This window comes from Rhodamnia argentea, chromosome 2 (genome assembly GCF_020921035.1).
Source record: "Rhodamnia argentea isolate NSW1041297 chromosome 2, ASM2092103v1, whole genome shotgun sequence".
Taxonomy (NCBI): Eukaryota; Viridiplantae; Streptophyta; class Magnoliopsida; order Myrtales; family Myrtaceae; genus Rhodamnia; species Rhodamnia argentea.
Window position 1 is genome coordinate 33,891,484 of NC_063151.1, and position 16,964 is coordinate 33,908,447.

The window sequence follows — 16,964 nt, forward strand, 5'->3', positions numbered from 1 at the left end:
AGTCAGTTTCGTCCCTCTCCTCTCTACCCCCTGCGTCCCTCTCCTCTCTTCCCCCTGCGCTTGCAATGGCCGACGGCGGCGAAACCACCTCCGGGGTGGTGATGTTGGGAGGCAAGGGTTCCTCCCTCACTCCGTCCTCGTTATACGCAGTATCTGCCGGTAGTGCGCGTGTGCGCGTGGACTCGTCGGCGCGCGATCGCCTCGCTTCTTCATCGGGCGATCTGATTTCTCCCACCGCCGGTTTCCATTTCTCCTTCCCTGGTTACTTTACCGATGTGGAAACGCGCGCTTATCTTACGGTGCTTCTCAACAAGCTCCTCCTTTCGGGTTGTTCAGGTACGCGGACGGCACTCGTTGACGTAATTTTGGATTCCTTAAGTTCTGTCCCCTGCAAGGATTTTGGGCATCTCGCCGTCACGGACGAAGAAGTTTGCATATTAGGGAAAGCGCATTCCCATCTATATGGAACTTGCGCGCTTTTGGACCACATGTCGACGGCCTTGTCCACCATGGTCGATGTGGTCGCTGCATTGTCGTGTGAGGCCAACAAAGCTGATGTGGCGGTCTTCAATCTAATGGACTCGGGCGATGGGTTTGTCTCGAAGGATGAGATCGGAGTGGCGAGCGATTTTCGAGTTCTACTTAATGGGTCTAAGTTGGTGGGTGAGGTGGAGAGCGGGGCGATTTCGTCCATTCCCAAAGTTCATGCATCATTGAGAAGGGTGGTGAAATCAGTACATTCGGAGGTGCGAGTGTACCTTAATTCGTTAGTTAGAATACAGAAAGTTGGGTCTACTGCTGATGGCGCAGCAGATGACGTTGTGGATGTGTTGTTTCCGCTGGCTCGTGTGCTGCTGAGGATCGGTAAGAGCTCTTTATGCCGAGCGAAGATGAATTTAGATTCAATTGCTGCTGATGACCTGAAAAGCAGCTTAACAGGTATGTTTGAGAAGGACTGTATAGGTATGGATGATTTGGAGAATGAGAAGAAGGCTCTCAATGATGCAGATATTGATGGAGATTTTGAGAATTTTGTGCACGAATTGTATGTGCTTTGTGGTTTTGTCTGGAAAGTAGTTGTTTGGGAGGCAATTACTGCATTTGTTGCTCTTGAGGGAAGTGAATTGAGCGAAAAGGGAAAGGATGAAGAAATTAATGGGGTGCAAGCAGATGGGAAAAGTGAGAAGAAGAAGAAGAAGAAGAAGAAGAAGGTGTTGGGGAGAGGTTCAACTGTTGTGGTGCAATTGATTAAGGATAGATTTCAAATGAACGGAGCAACTGACGGTGATAATTCAGTTTCACTAGAGAAACTTGTAAAAGATATATTACTGTTCCTGGACACGAGGGGTACAGATTTTGAGCATTTCTTGAACAAAGTGAAGGACATTGTGGAAAGTAATGAGAGTAGAAGGCTACCGAAGCTTGCCAAGGTAATTTATTCAAGCTATGAAATAATTTGTATGGTATCGACAGAATTGCTTTTATCTGTTCTTTTTCTGTTGCCCTAGGCCTAGCATGCTATGGTTTGATTTCTAGTTAAACCAGATAGTGGATGATTCTTCAGCTTGTTATATGATTTGTTTGTCTGAAAACTTTGGATGGACTATAACGACCATCGTTCATGATGGGGCTGCTTGATGACAAAAGGCAGGGAAAAATATTTAACTAATGGAAATTTTGGTGTTCCTAAAGAGGGTGCTGAAAACTTAAGTTGGGGTGTGGACTGGTAGAACTGGTTTCTATAGGTTTATCTCTGCAGAGTTACAAGTACTTTATGGAGAGAGAGTATATATCAAGTTAAGTAAGGATAGCATGTGATTGCAGGAGAAGAAATATTGAGCTTTTCTTGAGATGTCAGTCAGTCCACGCAATTTTTCCTGAGTTCTATCAAAGCACCTTTGTGATAGGTTAAGTTGCTGCTTTTACTCGCATTCAAAGTAGTCATGAGTTATTCTGCTTACAGCCACGGCTATCTTAGCTTAACTTTCAGCTTAGAATATCATTTCTATGATTAGAAGAACTTTATTGTGTATTGGAACCTGCCAAAGCCGTTGATGACTTCTACTGTTATGATAAATGTTAACGACTTTGGATGTCTGTCTGAGATTTCAGTCAGTTTGACATTTGCATGGTGTGGTCCATGCAGGGAACTCGTGATTTTGGGGCAGAACAAATGGCAGTAAGAAAGAAAGCATTCTCCATTGTAACAGGGGTTTTCGCGAAGCATGGCGCCACATCACTTGATACTCCTGTTTTTGAATTGAGAGAGACTCTGATGGGGAAATACGGCGAGGACTCAAAGTTGATATATGATCTTGCTGACCAGGTAAATTTCGAGGATATTTTATTGCATTCACCTTGATTGTTACCTTAGATGTATTGATGGTTGGTATTCTTATGCATGTCATGCTTAAGAAAGTTCTTAAAGTTGATAAACTCCCTTGTTCTGCGAATGTAACGTTCTAACTGACTGGGAGAACCAGGGACCAGCGTAATTGATTGACTGCACGAATGTTAGGCATTCTCTGTTGCGAGTCATAGTCATGTTTCTGCTTTTCATCTAATATGATGTATGATCTTATGTCTTCCCTCAAGATTATTGTCCTTTTGTTTGACAGGGTGGAGAGCTTTGTTCTCTACGATACGACTTGACTGTCCCATTTGCGAGACATATGGCCATGAATGGACTTACGTCATTGAAGAGAGACCACATTGCCAAAGTATACCGGAGGGATAATCCTGCTAAGGGTAGATACCGAGAGTTTTACCAGTGTGATTTTGACGTAGCTGGGCCAAGTGTAAGGATGGGGCCAGATTATGAGGTCATAGAAATTCTTACAGAGTTGCTTGATAAACTGAATCTTGGAGATTATGAGGTAAACATTTTGTCTCTTGTCAACACCCCATCCTTCGCATTGTTTATCTATATCCTGAAATTTAGAACACAATTAAAAGAAGAAGCAAAAAGAAGTTTAAACAGGAAAATGAAAATGAATGCAAAATCTTGATAGTTAAATGGGTGACAATTGTCCGCTTCAAGGATTGTCCTTTTTATAATGTAATATTCATATCTTTGTGGATGTTCAGGATAGCGTTTAATATTTTTGTAGATATTCATTAAAGATGTTGCACTTCGGTCGTAAGGTTTCTGACTCTTGTTATAGTTACGTTCAGGATTTAATGATTGCTGGTAAATATTTAGTATCTCGCATGCAGACTAGATATGTACATGGAAAAAGTTGTTCTTTATGTTTGGCATTTTCGTCAGAATTTGAATACCTTCCCTCTCAGCTGTTGTTGTTTTTTTTTTTTTTTTCTAATCTTGTTCACAATGCTTGTTCTCAGATAAAGCTGAACCACCGGAAGTTATTGGACGGTATGCTGGAAATATGTGGCGTGCCATCAGAGAAATTCAGAACTATTTGCTCTAGTATTGACAAGTTAGACAAACAGTCATTTGAGCAGATCAGGATGGAGATGGTAAGAGGTTATACCATCCTTGGGTGCATGCTTGTGTCTGAATTAGGAAGGTCACTGCGAGAACTCTTTAGTAGCCTTGCATGCATGCTTGTGTCTGAAATAACTGTCAGACCATATCAAAATTAGATTTGGTGTGTGGTGGTGTGAATGTCATTTTCTTTGTAAACTTAATATTTGTTCAACTTTTTTTGTGCAATATTTTCAATTGATTCCGATTGAGGAAAATATAGCATTGGGTGATTCAAATGTGGTAGTACTTGAAAGCATTTGCAAGAGCTCTGTTTTTATGATTATCTGTTGACAATCAATTTTCCATTTGCCATTGGAAGACGTTAATGAATTTCTCTGGAGAGTTTAAGCACATTTAAGGCTCCTCCAATGAATGCATGAGTCCTGAAATATCCAGAGAAGTGGAAGGTAACAAGCATGTTTTATCATTCAGTAAATATCAGCTAGTTGTGCTTTGTTCCAATTCACTGCTTATGTATGAATATGTAATCAGTTTTCGTCTATTTGATGGGGCTCTTTAACAACCTTTTTTGTTGGGTTGTTTGTCATGAGCTGTGGTGATTATGGACACGTGTTCTTTGGGTGGATAAACTGATTTTTTCACACAGTTTTATTGGTAAACAAATGAGCCCAAACTCCTGCTAAAATTTCTTAACATCATTTAGGTGGAGGAAAAAGGTTTAACTGCTGAGATGGCAGACCACATTGGCAGTTTTGTAAAGGAAAGGGGTTCACCCATGGAATTGTTGTCAAAGCTTCGACAGAAGGGGAGCAAATTCTTGGAAAATGAAGGATCTGTGAATGCCCTGAATGACTTGGAGATATTGTTCAATGCCTTGGAAAAGTCACAGTGTATCGACAAAGTTGTTTTTGACTTGAGTCTTGCCAGAGGTCTCGATTATTATACAGGGGTGATATTTGAAGCAGTTTTTAAGGGGGAGACACAGGTAACTGTATGGAAGCACTTCCTACTTAATATTCCACGTATAATCAATTTCTATCTGACTGTTTTGTTCGTGAAAGATAGGACATAGAAAGCGCTTCTGATAAAAAAAATGGGGGAGTTGCCTTGTAGTTACTGTTGTCTTGTGGCCATGGTTATTTCTACACATGCAAAAGAGCGTCGTGCGAGAGAGAGACAGATGAAAGATTTGTGGCGTAAAATTTTCTAAGAGACGTTGAATGAGTTCTTTTTGCTTGTCTGCATCTTGATAGGATATAGCGGGGCATATTTTCACTTTATTTTGTTAATGTTCACGTGAAAAATCCGGAAGATAGTTGCCGAATGTACCAAAGGCTTCTCTATGGAAACAGTGATGAACTGAATAATTGCACAGCCGGAGATGTTTAGAGAAGCTACCAAAATAAATTACGATACCAGGTTATAAAAGTGAATGTGAATTGCCATCCACATTTCAGAGCCCTGTTTTCGCAGGTACAACACTGGTACTGCTGCCGTTGAAGCTCCAATGGAACCAATAGTTTCATTTGGCCACTGTTGCAATAGATGAAAGAGTCGAGTGCTTTAGTGATGTTGGATGATGACGTGGTTGAATGTGGTAGATATAGGTTTCGATCTGTTACATGGTGCTTGTCAGTCGATGAAATTGCAATGGTTGCTTTTTGCAGGGATAGAATAGTGCAATAAATTTCATGCTTTTAATCTTCTGATTGATCGTTGATCATTAGACTTTATTAATATATTATATCCTCAGGTTGGGACAATTGCTGCTGGGGGGCGCTATGACAACCTTGTAGGAATGTTTGGTACAAAGCAGGTTCCGGCGGTTGGTGTTAGTCTGGGAATTGAACGAGTATTGGCAATAATGGAACAGCTTCAGAAAGATCAGAATCAGGTACTCATTAGGATCTGTCTGTGATTTTTCCCCTTGCTCGGATATTTGATAACTTGTATCTTGACTTACTTTGTTAATTGCTGAAGCAGATGAAGAGTCCAGAGGCCTTGAAATTCTATAGCTAACTAACCGATATAATCTTTCAGAAGGCATAGATGACCCACTGTTTTTTATAGAAATGTGGATCCAAGAGATTGATTATTTTTTGGCAAAACAAAGAGTAATAAATTTGTGTATGAACTGACCATTCGAAGGTACTTTCTGGGATTTACACATCGTAATGGCTATAGGAGGCTAATGTTAAATATCAATGGGACCCTTAGCTTGTATGGCATGCCAGAGCCGAGACTTTTCTTTCTTTCTTTTTTTCTTTTTTGCAGGGGTTCCTAACCAGTTTAAACCTAGTTTTGGTTTGGAACGTCTAAGTAAGATTGTGAGTAATTAATTTTTATTCTCCAATAAGTTTCGTCTCTTCTTATGACTACAATGTCTCTAGGCTCTTCGTTAATTGTGAAAGTACATTATTTGTTTGCCTCGTTCCGATTCTTGAAGGAATTTTAAAATACATTGATCAAAGTTGTTCAAATAGTTATGAGTACAAAAAGCTCTTAGTGGGTGCAGCTTACCATATTAACCAATTTATCTTTTTCTGTAATATCATGCCTGCATTTGTTTATGCTTTTTATAACTTGCTTTTTTCGAGATAATTATGGGCCTTCCTATTTGGACTCTGAGTGAACGTATATGAGGAAATTTTTTATGAGCATTTTTGTTGATTTTTCTATGCTAGTTGATGGGACAGATTAATTTTATAACCTCAGCAGTCGCTGGACCTTTCCACCATCCTCATAGCCATATAGGATTGAAATACCCGGGCATAAAAAGGACGAAAAAGGTCTGATGAAAATAGTTTCAAATTTTTGCTTGCAACCGAATATTAGGATCATTGCTTTCTGTCACCTTCACAGACATAATTCTGAAAACTGAGCTTAACATTCTCTTTAGCATCTCCCATTTTAGACCAAATTAACTTGAAGGTTTTAGATGATCTATAGACTTTCAGTAGTTGAAACGTAACGTCATTTTTACTTTACGCAAACTGCTGAGGAAAGAGGAGAAACTTATGGCTAATGAGAATATCATTTGAAAGTGTAATGATAGAGTCGTCTGATTTCTATTTTCATCAACAGAAAATTCGAGCAACGGAGACGCAAGTTTTGGTCGGATTTTTGGGGGATGACTTGCCTTTAACGGCACAGCTGGTGAAGGAGCTCTGGGATGCTGATGTGAAAGCAGAATTCATGGTCCATAAAAGAATGGATAAGCACATTGGTTACGTCAAAGAGAACCAGATCCCCTGGCTGGTGCTAGTAGGGGAACGGGAATTGAGTGAAGGTGTGGTAAAGTTGAAGAATATGGAGAATGGCAAAGAGGAAGCAGTTCCTAGAAGCGCCATGGTTCAAGAACTTCTCAACCGTTTGAAGGGTTGAGAACTTCAATTACATTACTACTTCTATACTGTTCATCCATTTTGACCACTAGTGCTTCTATTCTACTCCTTTACTGTTCATCCTTTTTTTAACATTACCGGCAAGCACTAGTAGTTTTCTTTCATGCTTATGATGCCGGTTGTCAGATACTGCTTCTGGCAACAAGGTTGAAACAATAGAAATTAACATTTCATATGCATCTCTGTCTCTCTGTTTTTTTTTTTTTTTTTTGGGGGGGGGTGGGGGAGTTGGGGTGTTGGGGGCTTGGAAAGGTGGGGTGGAATTGTTGCCGGGACTTAGCTATAGGAATTCTGAATTGTAGGAGCCAAAAGTCTTTTATTTTATGATAGTAAAACACATAGGAAGAAGCGACCAGATCACCAACCTTGTATGATGTAGGAGTCAAATTGATTTTTCAACTAGGGTTTGCGCTTTTTCCATATTTATTAAAGCGTGCTTATTGTCCTTTGCCTTGAAAGTCGCCCTGTTTGGGAACTTATGAAAATTACTTATTTAATTTTGCCTTGGACTTTCCTTAGTTTTTTTTTTAATCGAAAGACTTTCCTTAGTTTGAAAATTAGAAAACTAGAGAAAAAGTACCCGTGTTACCACATGTGATTCTTTGAATTCTTTTAAAGATTTCAATTGCTCTGTAGTAGGTGGAAAAGTTGAAGCACGAGGACTGTAAATATCCAGAAACTTAGTGTAAGTCGATATAAACAAACCTAGTGCTTTATGTTGGAAAAATTATTTAAAAAATCCTAAACTTATTACATTTTTACTAATTTAGTTTTAATTCTTTTAATTTTGGCAATTGAATTTTAAATCTTTCTATATTTTTTCCAATTGAGTCTTATTGATCGGCCGCAAATGAAAAAAAGAGAAAGGAAAAATAAATAAACAAAAAAAGCGAAGAAGTATTTATATATTGTTAAAAATCGTTCATATCAGCATGGTCGTGCTAGTAGGATGGTTGACGTTTACTTGAGTCGGCTAATAGAAAGTCAATTGGTAAAATTAAAAGATTTAGAATTAAGTTGATAAAAAAGTATAATAAATTTATGTTTTTTTGGATAATTTTTTTGCTCGGTAGTTCGTTCATACCACGTTGGATGTTGGATGGCCTATAGAGCACTTGCTTGCATGATGGTATGATTTGTCTTATCTAATGATGGTAGGACGAACAACTGGAACTCAAGAAGGCCAACCATATCAGCATGAAAATGGGTGAGTTGATCGCGGGTCAAGATTGAATTGGTCCCTACGATAGGACGTGAAACCAAACAACTTGATTGTACCGATTGATTTGGACATTTTGTATCGGAAGAAGTCAATTGCGCACAAAAAATCTCGGCCTCATCTCTGAAAAATTTACACCATTATGCATGTAAGATCAGTGAGCGGATCTAAGTTATACATTGAGTCCCATATAATCAACCTAAACAGTTTTGTCTAGGTTAATAGTGAGGCTACAGTCCCTCATATGTAACGCAAGCGCCGGCGACCCATAATATATGCACACAATCCAATATGTCTGGCTTGATTTCGGGTCGATATAGCTTTCAAGAATTCAGTGTTGTAATTTATTTCCCTTGATCAAATTTACACCCGCAATTTATCAAGGACAAAACACATAGACCGCGGATACTTTCGCCTATCATTGCGAAATAAAACTCACGTGTTTGACAAGCATAAGCTTAATCACATGTCTATAGTAAGTAGAAATGACAATAAACGGTTTCCGTTGTTGCTCATGAGTGAATAAAACCGACATTACACGGTCAATGAAGTACGAAGAGAATTGATACGAGAAAAAGAAAATTGGCCAAATGAACTTTATTGACAAATCAAGGAGGGTAATCGGCCTTGGTACCAACACTACATTATTTATTACAGATTCTTAAATTATTTGTAACCACGACAACTACTACACTCAACCATCTGACTCAAACCAACACTACATTATTTATTGCAGTAAATACCACCAACGGCTGAATTCTGAAGATCCTAACATTTTTTGCTTCCGGTGGGGATCAACTTCGAGTTTAATTAGTTTAGGAGGAGGAACGGTAGGCAAGTCTTTGAGACAGTCGCAGTCGAACAAATCCAGAGTCTGAAGACTCGACATAAACTGAATTTCTGGGGGAAGTCTGGATATACTAGTAGCTCGAAGCCTCAGTTCTCTGAGATGACGTAGAAGCCAAATACCGCTAGGAATGTCTCCCCCCAAATTCCTAGACAAGGATGCATGGACTTCTTCCAGGTTTGTCAACCATTCAATGTCACGAGGAAATTTCCTTATGAAACAAGAACCCATCCTCAGCACTTTTAGATTCCGTAAATGTTTAGTCAAATCGGGCAATTGCGTAATACCTGTACCCGAAATATCCAACTCTTCTAATGAGTTGGCCAATTCGCCAATCGAGTCCGGAAGCATTCCTAGCTGACGACAATATCTCAAAGACAAGCGTCTAAGTTTCTTCAAGTCTCCAATTGAGTCGGGGAGTTCATGAATTTCCGCGCCATCAAAGGCTATCACTGAAAGAGCTTCAGCTTTCCAAACTGAATCAGGAACGTGGTCCAATGCAAAGCAATTAGTGGCACTAAGAATTTGCAGCTGAATCAATTTGCCTATCGACGCAGGAAGTTCTCGTACGGAAGTGTCATCGATCAGGAGCTCTCTCAAAGCATTCATCCCACCCATTTCCACTGGCAACATGGTAAGTTCGGAGCAGAACTTCAAATTCAGGGTAACCAAGAGCTTCAGATCATTAATTGAAGGATCCACATGAACCAATCGAGAACATCGCTCAAGAATCAATATCTCCAAATTTGGGCAACAAGAGAAGCTGGGGGTAGCTAGTAAGTCCGCACAACCTGTAAGATTCAAGACTTTCAATTGCTCCATCTGCAAAACAAGGGAACATATTCAGATGCCGTAGGACTCTCAATTTTATCAAACAACAAAAAATGAGCTATAACCCACCTTAATTCCTTTCCAAGCTCCCCAGGATTCTGTAACCTTACTCCACGAAAGATCAAGAATAGTTAGGTTCCCATTTTCCTTTAAATGAATGCTGATTGCATCTGGAGGGCACCCTTGCCAATGAAGCCACCGAATGTTTGATAAGGTAGCCGCAAATTCTCCACCATTGGTGCGACCCAAGCTGAGAAATGTCGTGTTCAGCGGTATCTCATGGCCTGCCACTTCAGTGTTAAGGTGGTCTGCTTCCTGTACGACGGACCACAAAAGTCAACAAAAGAAACTAGAAAGTCTTCAGACAATGAAGTAATTACTATGGAATCTCAAGCTCTTTTGAGCTAAAGAAAAATGCTTCATCCATGAACCTTTTCGAAGAAAATCAAAAAACAAATTAAGGCCTAAATGCTACTTTTTTTACCCGGCATACCTGTTTCTCCTTGCTCTTGTCCTGGGCTATGGCAGGAATGGACAATTCAATGCCTGTTCCTGGATCATGGAAACCTTTGCAAATAATCTTCCTGGCAAGGCACCTTAGCATGCTGTGCATGCCTATTTTATTTTCTTCCGCCTTTATTAGGGACATACGACGAAGGACCTCCATCACCTTATCAGCATGATCATAATAATGCCACATGTATGAGGCAAACCCATAATCCACATCTGGGGGAAAACATGCAATATCCAGAAACATCTGCTTTTGCTTTCGATCTAATGCATCGTAAATTGTGCTCAGAATCTTCTGGTAATCTTCCTGAGATTGTTGTATGATATCTTCGAATTTAATCCATTCTTCTAGTCCTTTATCGTGCAAAAAAGAACCAAAAACTTTGAGAAGCAGCGGAAGTCCCTTTGCAGCCTTGACTATGTTGTTTGCAATATAAGCATACAAAGGTAGCTCATCTCTCTTTCCGACAGCACAGCGCCAGAAAAAGTAGAAAGCTTGATTATGATGCATTGGAATGACATCGTAATACGATGGACCCAAACCTCGATCAGCAAACCCTTGAAGAACGCTTCTTTCTTTTGAGGTGACAATTATTCTGCTTCCAGGACCAAACCAATCAAGCTTAGCTCCGACAAACTCCTCAAGGAGGGACCCCGTTTCCACATCATCGAGGACAATGAGAACTTTAAAATTTCGAAATATTTCTTTAAGAAATCGTACTTCTTCGAAAGCACAAGCAGCCTCATACTCTCTTTTTAAAATATCAAAGATCAACTTGGTGTGAAGATACTGAACACCACCAGGTTGCTGCTTTGTTTCTTCCATATCCACAAGAAAACTGCAAGCATCAAAGCGAAGGGATATTTGGTCATATACAATCTTGGCAAGAGCAGTCTTTCCAATGCCATCTCTCCCATGGATTCCAACAATTCGTATGTCGTTTACATCCAGTTCCAATAATTCCATTACTTTCGATTCTTGACTGTCTTGAAGCTCCTGTAAAGGTACTTACGTTAGAAGACCAACCAACTGAGCTCTCCTCCTTCCTTTTGTAATAACAATTGAATAATAAGAGCTTTTTTTGCCGTGAAAGTCTACTCTCATACGTACATCTCCTGTTTCTTTGCCAAGTACAACACACACGTACACACTTGTATATCAACACTAAAAATTAAGAGTCCTATCAAAGTCTCGTTCAGTTGGTATTGAGTGTTTATCCTAACTACCCTCTACGAAAATCACTCACCTAAATCTCCGACACCAAAACTATGGCCAATACTACCTCACCACCCATTCCTATTTGATATAAAACAAACTTAAGCTGAAACTAGCTTCATCAATGCTTACAATCTTTAGGAGAGAGTACTCGAGAAGAGAGGAGAATAGGAGCAAAGAAATATACCGAGGTCCTGTAAGAAAACATGGGATTATCACCAATGGATAGATCTTCAGGAACATAATTGTGCTTTATCTTCAGCCTCGACAAAATTTCTCCACCGATGGATATGACAAGTGCGCCTTGACTGCCAAGGCAGAAAAAATCTCAGTTCCAAAACCATTAACAGATGCGATCTAAGGACCTACCACGCAACACACTACATAAGGAAATGGTAATTTGGATGTGCTAAAAGATCACTGATCCTCTACTGCAGAACATGCTTTACCTGATATGCACACTGATGTTTAGTAATTGCATGAACGTCTGAAAAATGCCATTGCAGCAAGTTTATAGTCCAGGCAATGGATTATTTTGTCAAAGTTGGCCATTGGGATAAAAATATCACTCAACCACGGGTCGAATTATGGAATGACGAGGTCATGTCGATGAATAGTTGAATTTTTAAAGATAGAAAAATGTTAATCCAGTTAATCCTCATCAAATGATTTCCTCTTTTTATCTCTACTTTTTGTCCCCATAAAGCTTTGAAACAGGCTCGGCAACGATCATAAACCCAAGCAAGTGGACAAAACAATAGAGAGCACAGCAGAGTATTTGCATTTTCTGCCATTCTCGATGCAGCAACAAATAAAAAGGAAACCCACAAGAGAAGAAGACAGATGTTAAATATGCCTTGTATATGAACTTTGTTTCCATCCCTCAACTTTCCCAGCCTCCACGAGAGCCTTCTTCCACTGCTCCACTTTCTCATTGCCCAAGCCCTGCTTGTGCATGCCCAGGGCATCTCTGTAGAGTGATTTCTTTTCCAGCAGCACATCAGACCGTTCCACATCGTAGAAAACGGGCAGGATCTCTTTCTTCCCACCTGATCTAGACGTGTGCTCTATCATGAGTGCGAGCGTCTCAAGACACCGAGGGCTATCAGCGTAGGTTCTCGAAAAGATGGGTACGTAGATCTTGAAGCTGGAGACCCCTTCAGGTAGAATAGACAGGGTTTCGTCATCATTTCTGAAAACCTGAATTCCTTCAGCTACCAGGCGGCGATGGAGGGAATCAACGAATCCCAAGACATCATCGGACCCTCTGAAACTCAGGATCACATCAGCCTCTGGCTGTTTCGCATCCAGATTATCGGATTCTCTGCCTGCTGCGGATTCAGCCATACTCGATTCCGCCTTCACCTCCGTCTCTCGTCGTCCAATTTCTCAATCTACCCGGGTTTTCAAAGAAGAATCAACTCAACGAAACGGTTCGGAGACCAACAAAACTAATTATTTACGAACCGCCAAGAAAAATCACAATCCACGCGCCCACCGATACACCCTAAAAAAATCTGGACTTTGCTCGGAGGAAAGAGTTTCCAACTTACCTGGAAAATTCACGTCGACGCGTCGTGGGTGGAGAGCAGATCGGAAGCGTCGGTCGCCGAAACAGTGAGGGACAGCCGCGGGACAATGATCGACGGCTTCACAGAGTCAACTCGAGCTGAGTCCCCTCTCTCGGCGGAAACCCTGGCGCTGAAGGACGGTCAGCAACGAGCTTACGTGCGCATGACAACACTTCTACTTAAAGCAAATGTTAATTTTTCTATTTCTACTTCAAAATTTAATTTCTAATCCAAGAAAGATGTTTGATAACATGAAAAAATTTCTACGAACAATTATCGATCATAACCTAAAATATATTTTATTCAAGAAAAATTAAAATGCAAGCATTGACGAGTTTTTATGCAAGTCGAGAGATTAATCCTACCAATCACATTCAATAAAATAAATGCGCAATCAAGTACATAAATAAAACACATCAATACATATCAAGAGTTCCCTAATATAATCTTAAGGGCTTAGAAAATGTGTGATTAGAGTTCGTGGGTGATCTGGGAGAAATTAGAGAGAATTTGCCAAAAATGGTAAAATCTTCAATTTAAAAAGATCGGAGGTTAAAAAATCCAAAATAGATCTTGGCCAATTGAACTATTTTCTAGACCAGGTCAACTCGGCCCGCACCTCTCAAGAGTGAGTACACAGCAAGCGAAGAGAGAGTGAGAGAGAGAGAGAGCTCTCCAGTAAACAAAAGAAAATATGAAGAGGAAAGCGTAAAAAAAAAAAAAAAATAGCTTCTGATGGTGAGAAGTAAGTTTTTTTTACTTATTAAAAGTGCTGCAAAAATCACTTCTGAAGTAAAAAGTTGTTTCTGAAGTAAAAATTTAAAGTTGTGAACCAAACGAATTTCTATTTCATAAATTACGTTACCAAATGAATTTATATTCCAAAAGCACTTTTGAAGCAGAAATTTTGTTTCGAAAGTGTTACCACTTGAAGCCCTCGTCGAAGACTTCAAGTGATAAGCACGCCTGACCTGCAACGGAAGCTGTACAGTGATAACTTATCACTTGTTAAAGCTCTTATCAGGCCCAGCCCACCCATCCCCCAGCCCATCTCGATTTTTATAGCCCATTGTAGAATGTTGTTGGGCCAATTCAATTCTCTCCTCGCGAAGCAAACTCTTGTGCGGATTTCGTTATTACTACCTCCCACAATTGGTCGTTCAAGATGGGGATTTTCCACGTGTCGATGCTGCGTCTAGCCGTTTCTCAAACTTTATTAAGTGAACGAAAGTACCCGTCTTTTCGACCCCAAAAAATAAATAAATAAACTCTTAAACTTCTAATCTTTAGAGTGACGTTACTGCCAAAAAAGTAATTCGCAAAAAATTAAAGTTGTTCATGATATTTTCTCTAGAAAATTCACGGATGCTAGGAAGTTTTCAATCTTATGGGATTCCGAATATTTGCAAGAACATATAACAAAAATTACAAATGCTGAGAAAAATTACGAGGTATGCTCGTTATGATATGTGCTGTTATTCTATTATCTTTACCTTAGGTAGTTACTAAGTCCTACTCTATTGTTAAATCCTGGGTCATAGAGGTAAATCATTAATCGTATGCGAAAAATGAGTCACGGCAGTTATAAATAAACTAGGACTCGTAAAACTAAATTACTACATATAAGCGTAACAAACAGTACGGTGATTTCAAGTAAATTACGTTAAGCTTCGAAAAGAAAATCTGAATTTGTGCGGGACTTTTCCCCTTTCTTTTTGTACGGGGTCATTCACCGAGTCTTTTGCGATTACGCTTAGTTTAAGTTATAAGAAGCAACAAGAATAGAATAAAAAAAAATGTAGATATAACCTTGTAATTTTGTAAATAATGGTGATTCAAAATAAGACCACGTTCATCTTTTAACTTACATAACATTTGCAAATGAACAGAAACTTTTGTTTGTGCAATTGAGTCATTTAACTTTAGGGTAACTCGGTTTGAATCCAATCTGAATTTGGTTCCATGCGCAGAATTGCCCTAGGATGGATATAGAATCTCATTCTTAGGTTGAAAATGCTAGTCCTACCTAAGAACAATTTCAACACATAATAAAAGTCTTGGCGCATGGATAAAACTGGATAAGTGCATTATGAGTCAAAACTTGTTATGAGAGTGCAATTGAGTCGTAAACTTTCAAAAATTTAACAAATCATAAAACTTGTTAAACTGGTTAAAAGAAATGCACCCGTTAAGGCAACAAAGCCCAGAAACATATATCCCCATAAAATTGCTTAAAACAAGAAGGGCTAATACAAGAAAAAAGCCCCAAATTGATTCTCGTGTCACAAAAACTCTCGAATTGATACACCCATGCCACATTTACCCCAAACTAATTTTCATGTCACAAAAATTCCAAAATGGTACAGCCTTGCCACATTAACCCTAGTTGTAGTAAATTAATTTTGGGGGTAAATATAGCACGAGTGTATCGGTTTGAGAGTTTTGTGATACGGAAACTAGTTTGAAGTAAATGTGGCACTAGTGCACCCGTTTGGGTAAAATGTGGCGTAGGAGTATCAGTTCAATAACGCATAATTAGTTTAGTGTAAACGTGGCATGGCTGTACTAGTTTGGAATTTTTCAGTGGTATAAACCCAAACAAGAAAATATAAGATCTAGCCTTCAAAAGACTTACTTTGGGATCACAGCTTCATTGTAAAGTCTTAATAGCTGAGACAATTCATCTTATTAGGCAGGGAACAAGTACAAGATCGGAATTTCAGTCTCCCCCTCGATGCATCTACATGACTGATTCGTCATGGTAATTCCATCATAAATCAACTACATTTGGCCTTCATTGCAGCCATTGTTCATCATTGGAAAAACATCCACTAACGTTGTATGACGAGCCACAATGGCGTAACCACTTGGGCAGCTATAAACGTGAAGCCATACACAAAGATTCTACTGTACTCGAGCAACTAACAAAATTTTTCACTCTATTAAACACCTGTGGATTGTAGAAGGTGCTTGATCGTGGGGATAGTTCAAAGTCCGACTAAAATGCATTTAACCCCGTGGTGTAGCTTGTCGAGATTAAATCTAGACTTTATTTCATCCGTAGGAAGAAGGAGGTCAGAAGCAGTATTGAGCACACCCGCTCTCCAATTCCGATCATCAACCTAAGGAAAATGAAGCCACTTTAGCATCAGACGAACTTGTACCGAAAGCAAACTTCCATAGCGAAGTATAAGAATCGTTGATCGTGTTTAGTTCTATACCCTCCGAGATCAACAAGTTTTTCCGTTTCAATCTTTCTTTCCGAGGCCATTGCCTCATTTTGGCTTGAGGTTTGCTCTAACATAGAGCGAGATCCTTCCATAGCAGCAAATCCATGTTTAGCTATTTCGCTGTACCCCGCATTCACATCCTCCACGACAATCTTAGATTTCCTCCACGACCTATATCATACGTACTCGGAAAAAATTTCGCAATATCAACAATAAAATTCTATGGTTTGAAGAATTTATAAGTGTAGCACAGTAAGAGTGAAGGTACATCTAGAAACCTTCCTATCAGCCCAAAGCGAACTGACAATTAGAAGGCAAAACCAAATTCCAACCAGGAAGACTGAAATCCAGGGCACGTTTCTATCATGGCTCGGGATGCAATGAAAGCAGACCATTTCTTTCATCTCCCCATGACCACCTTGTAAAACATGGTTACGAAACGTAGCCACTGGGACCACCTTCTTCCCCTGGACCAGTTTTGTCCCCCACGAAACAGAGGTTAATCAAAACACTAACAATTCTATCGAGTGTCTTTTAAACTTTTTATTTCTGAAAAGATTCGCATTTCTCGTTTTACTGAAGAGAAACCACTCAAGAGTTGCTACTGGTTTAATTCACCTACGTATGTTTGCATTTTTAGATCAATCTTGCGTGCTCAACTAGAATTTTAGAATCTAGAAGTTTA

The 16,964-nt window shown here is 39.5% G+C and overlaps 2 protein-coding genes across 2 annotated transcripts; one reads left to right on the forward strand and one right to left on the reverse strand.

The window, feature by feature from the left end:
• The first annotated feature begins 10 nt into the window (after positions 1 to 10).
• On the forward strand, positions 11 to 7,029 carry LOC115734625 (histidine--tRNA ligase, cytoplasmic). The gene is made up of 7 exons (XM_030665487.2): positions 11 to 1,430; positions 2,147 to 2,326; positions 2,619 to 2,876; positions 3,346 to 3,480; positions 4,155 to 4,436; positions 5,205 to 5,345; positions 6,536 to 7,029. The coding sequence occupies exons 1-7, from the start codon at positions 66 to 68 to the stop codon at positions 6,833 to 6,835; spliced, it is 2,661 nt and encodes an 886-aa protein (XP_030521347.1). The 5' UTR covers positions 11 to 65; the 3' UTR covers positions 6,836 to 7,029.
• A 1,772-nt stretch (positions 7,030 to 8,801) lies between these two features.
• LOC115737370 (disease resistance protein RPV1-like) lies at positions 8,802 to 12,825 on the reverse strand. Its single transcript, XM_030669459.2, has 5 exons — positions 12,335 to 12,825; positions 11,666 to 11,786; positions 10,246 to 11,259; positions 9,822 to 10,067; positions 8,802 to 9,743 (listed from the first exon to the last, which is right to left on the reverse strand). The coding sequence occupies exons 1-5, from the start codon at positions 12,823 to 12,825 to the stop codon at positions 8,802 to 8,804; spliced, it is 2,814 nt and encodes a 937-aa protein (XP_030525319.2).
• Positions 12,826 to 16,964: the final 4,139 nt, after the last annotated feature.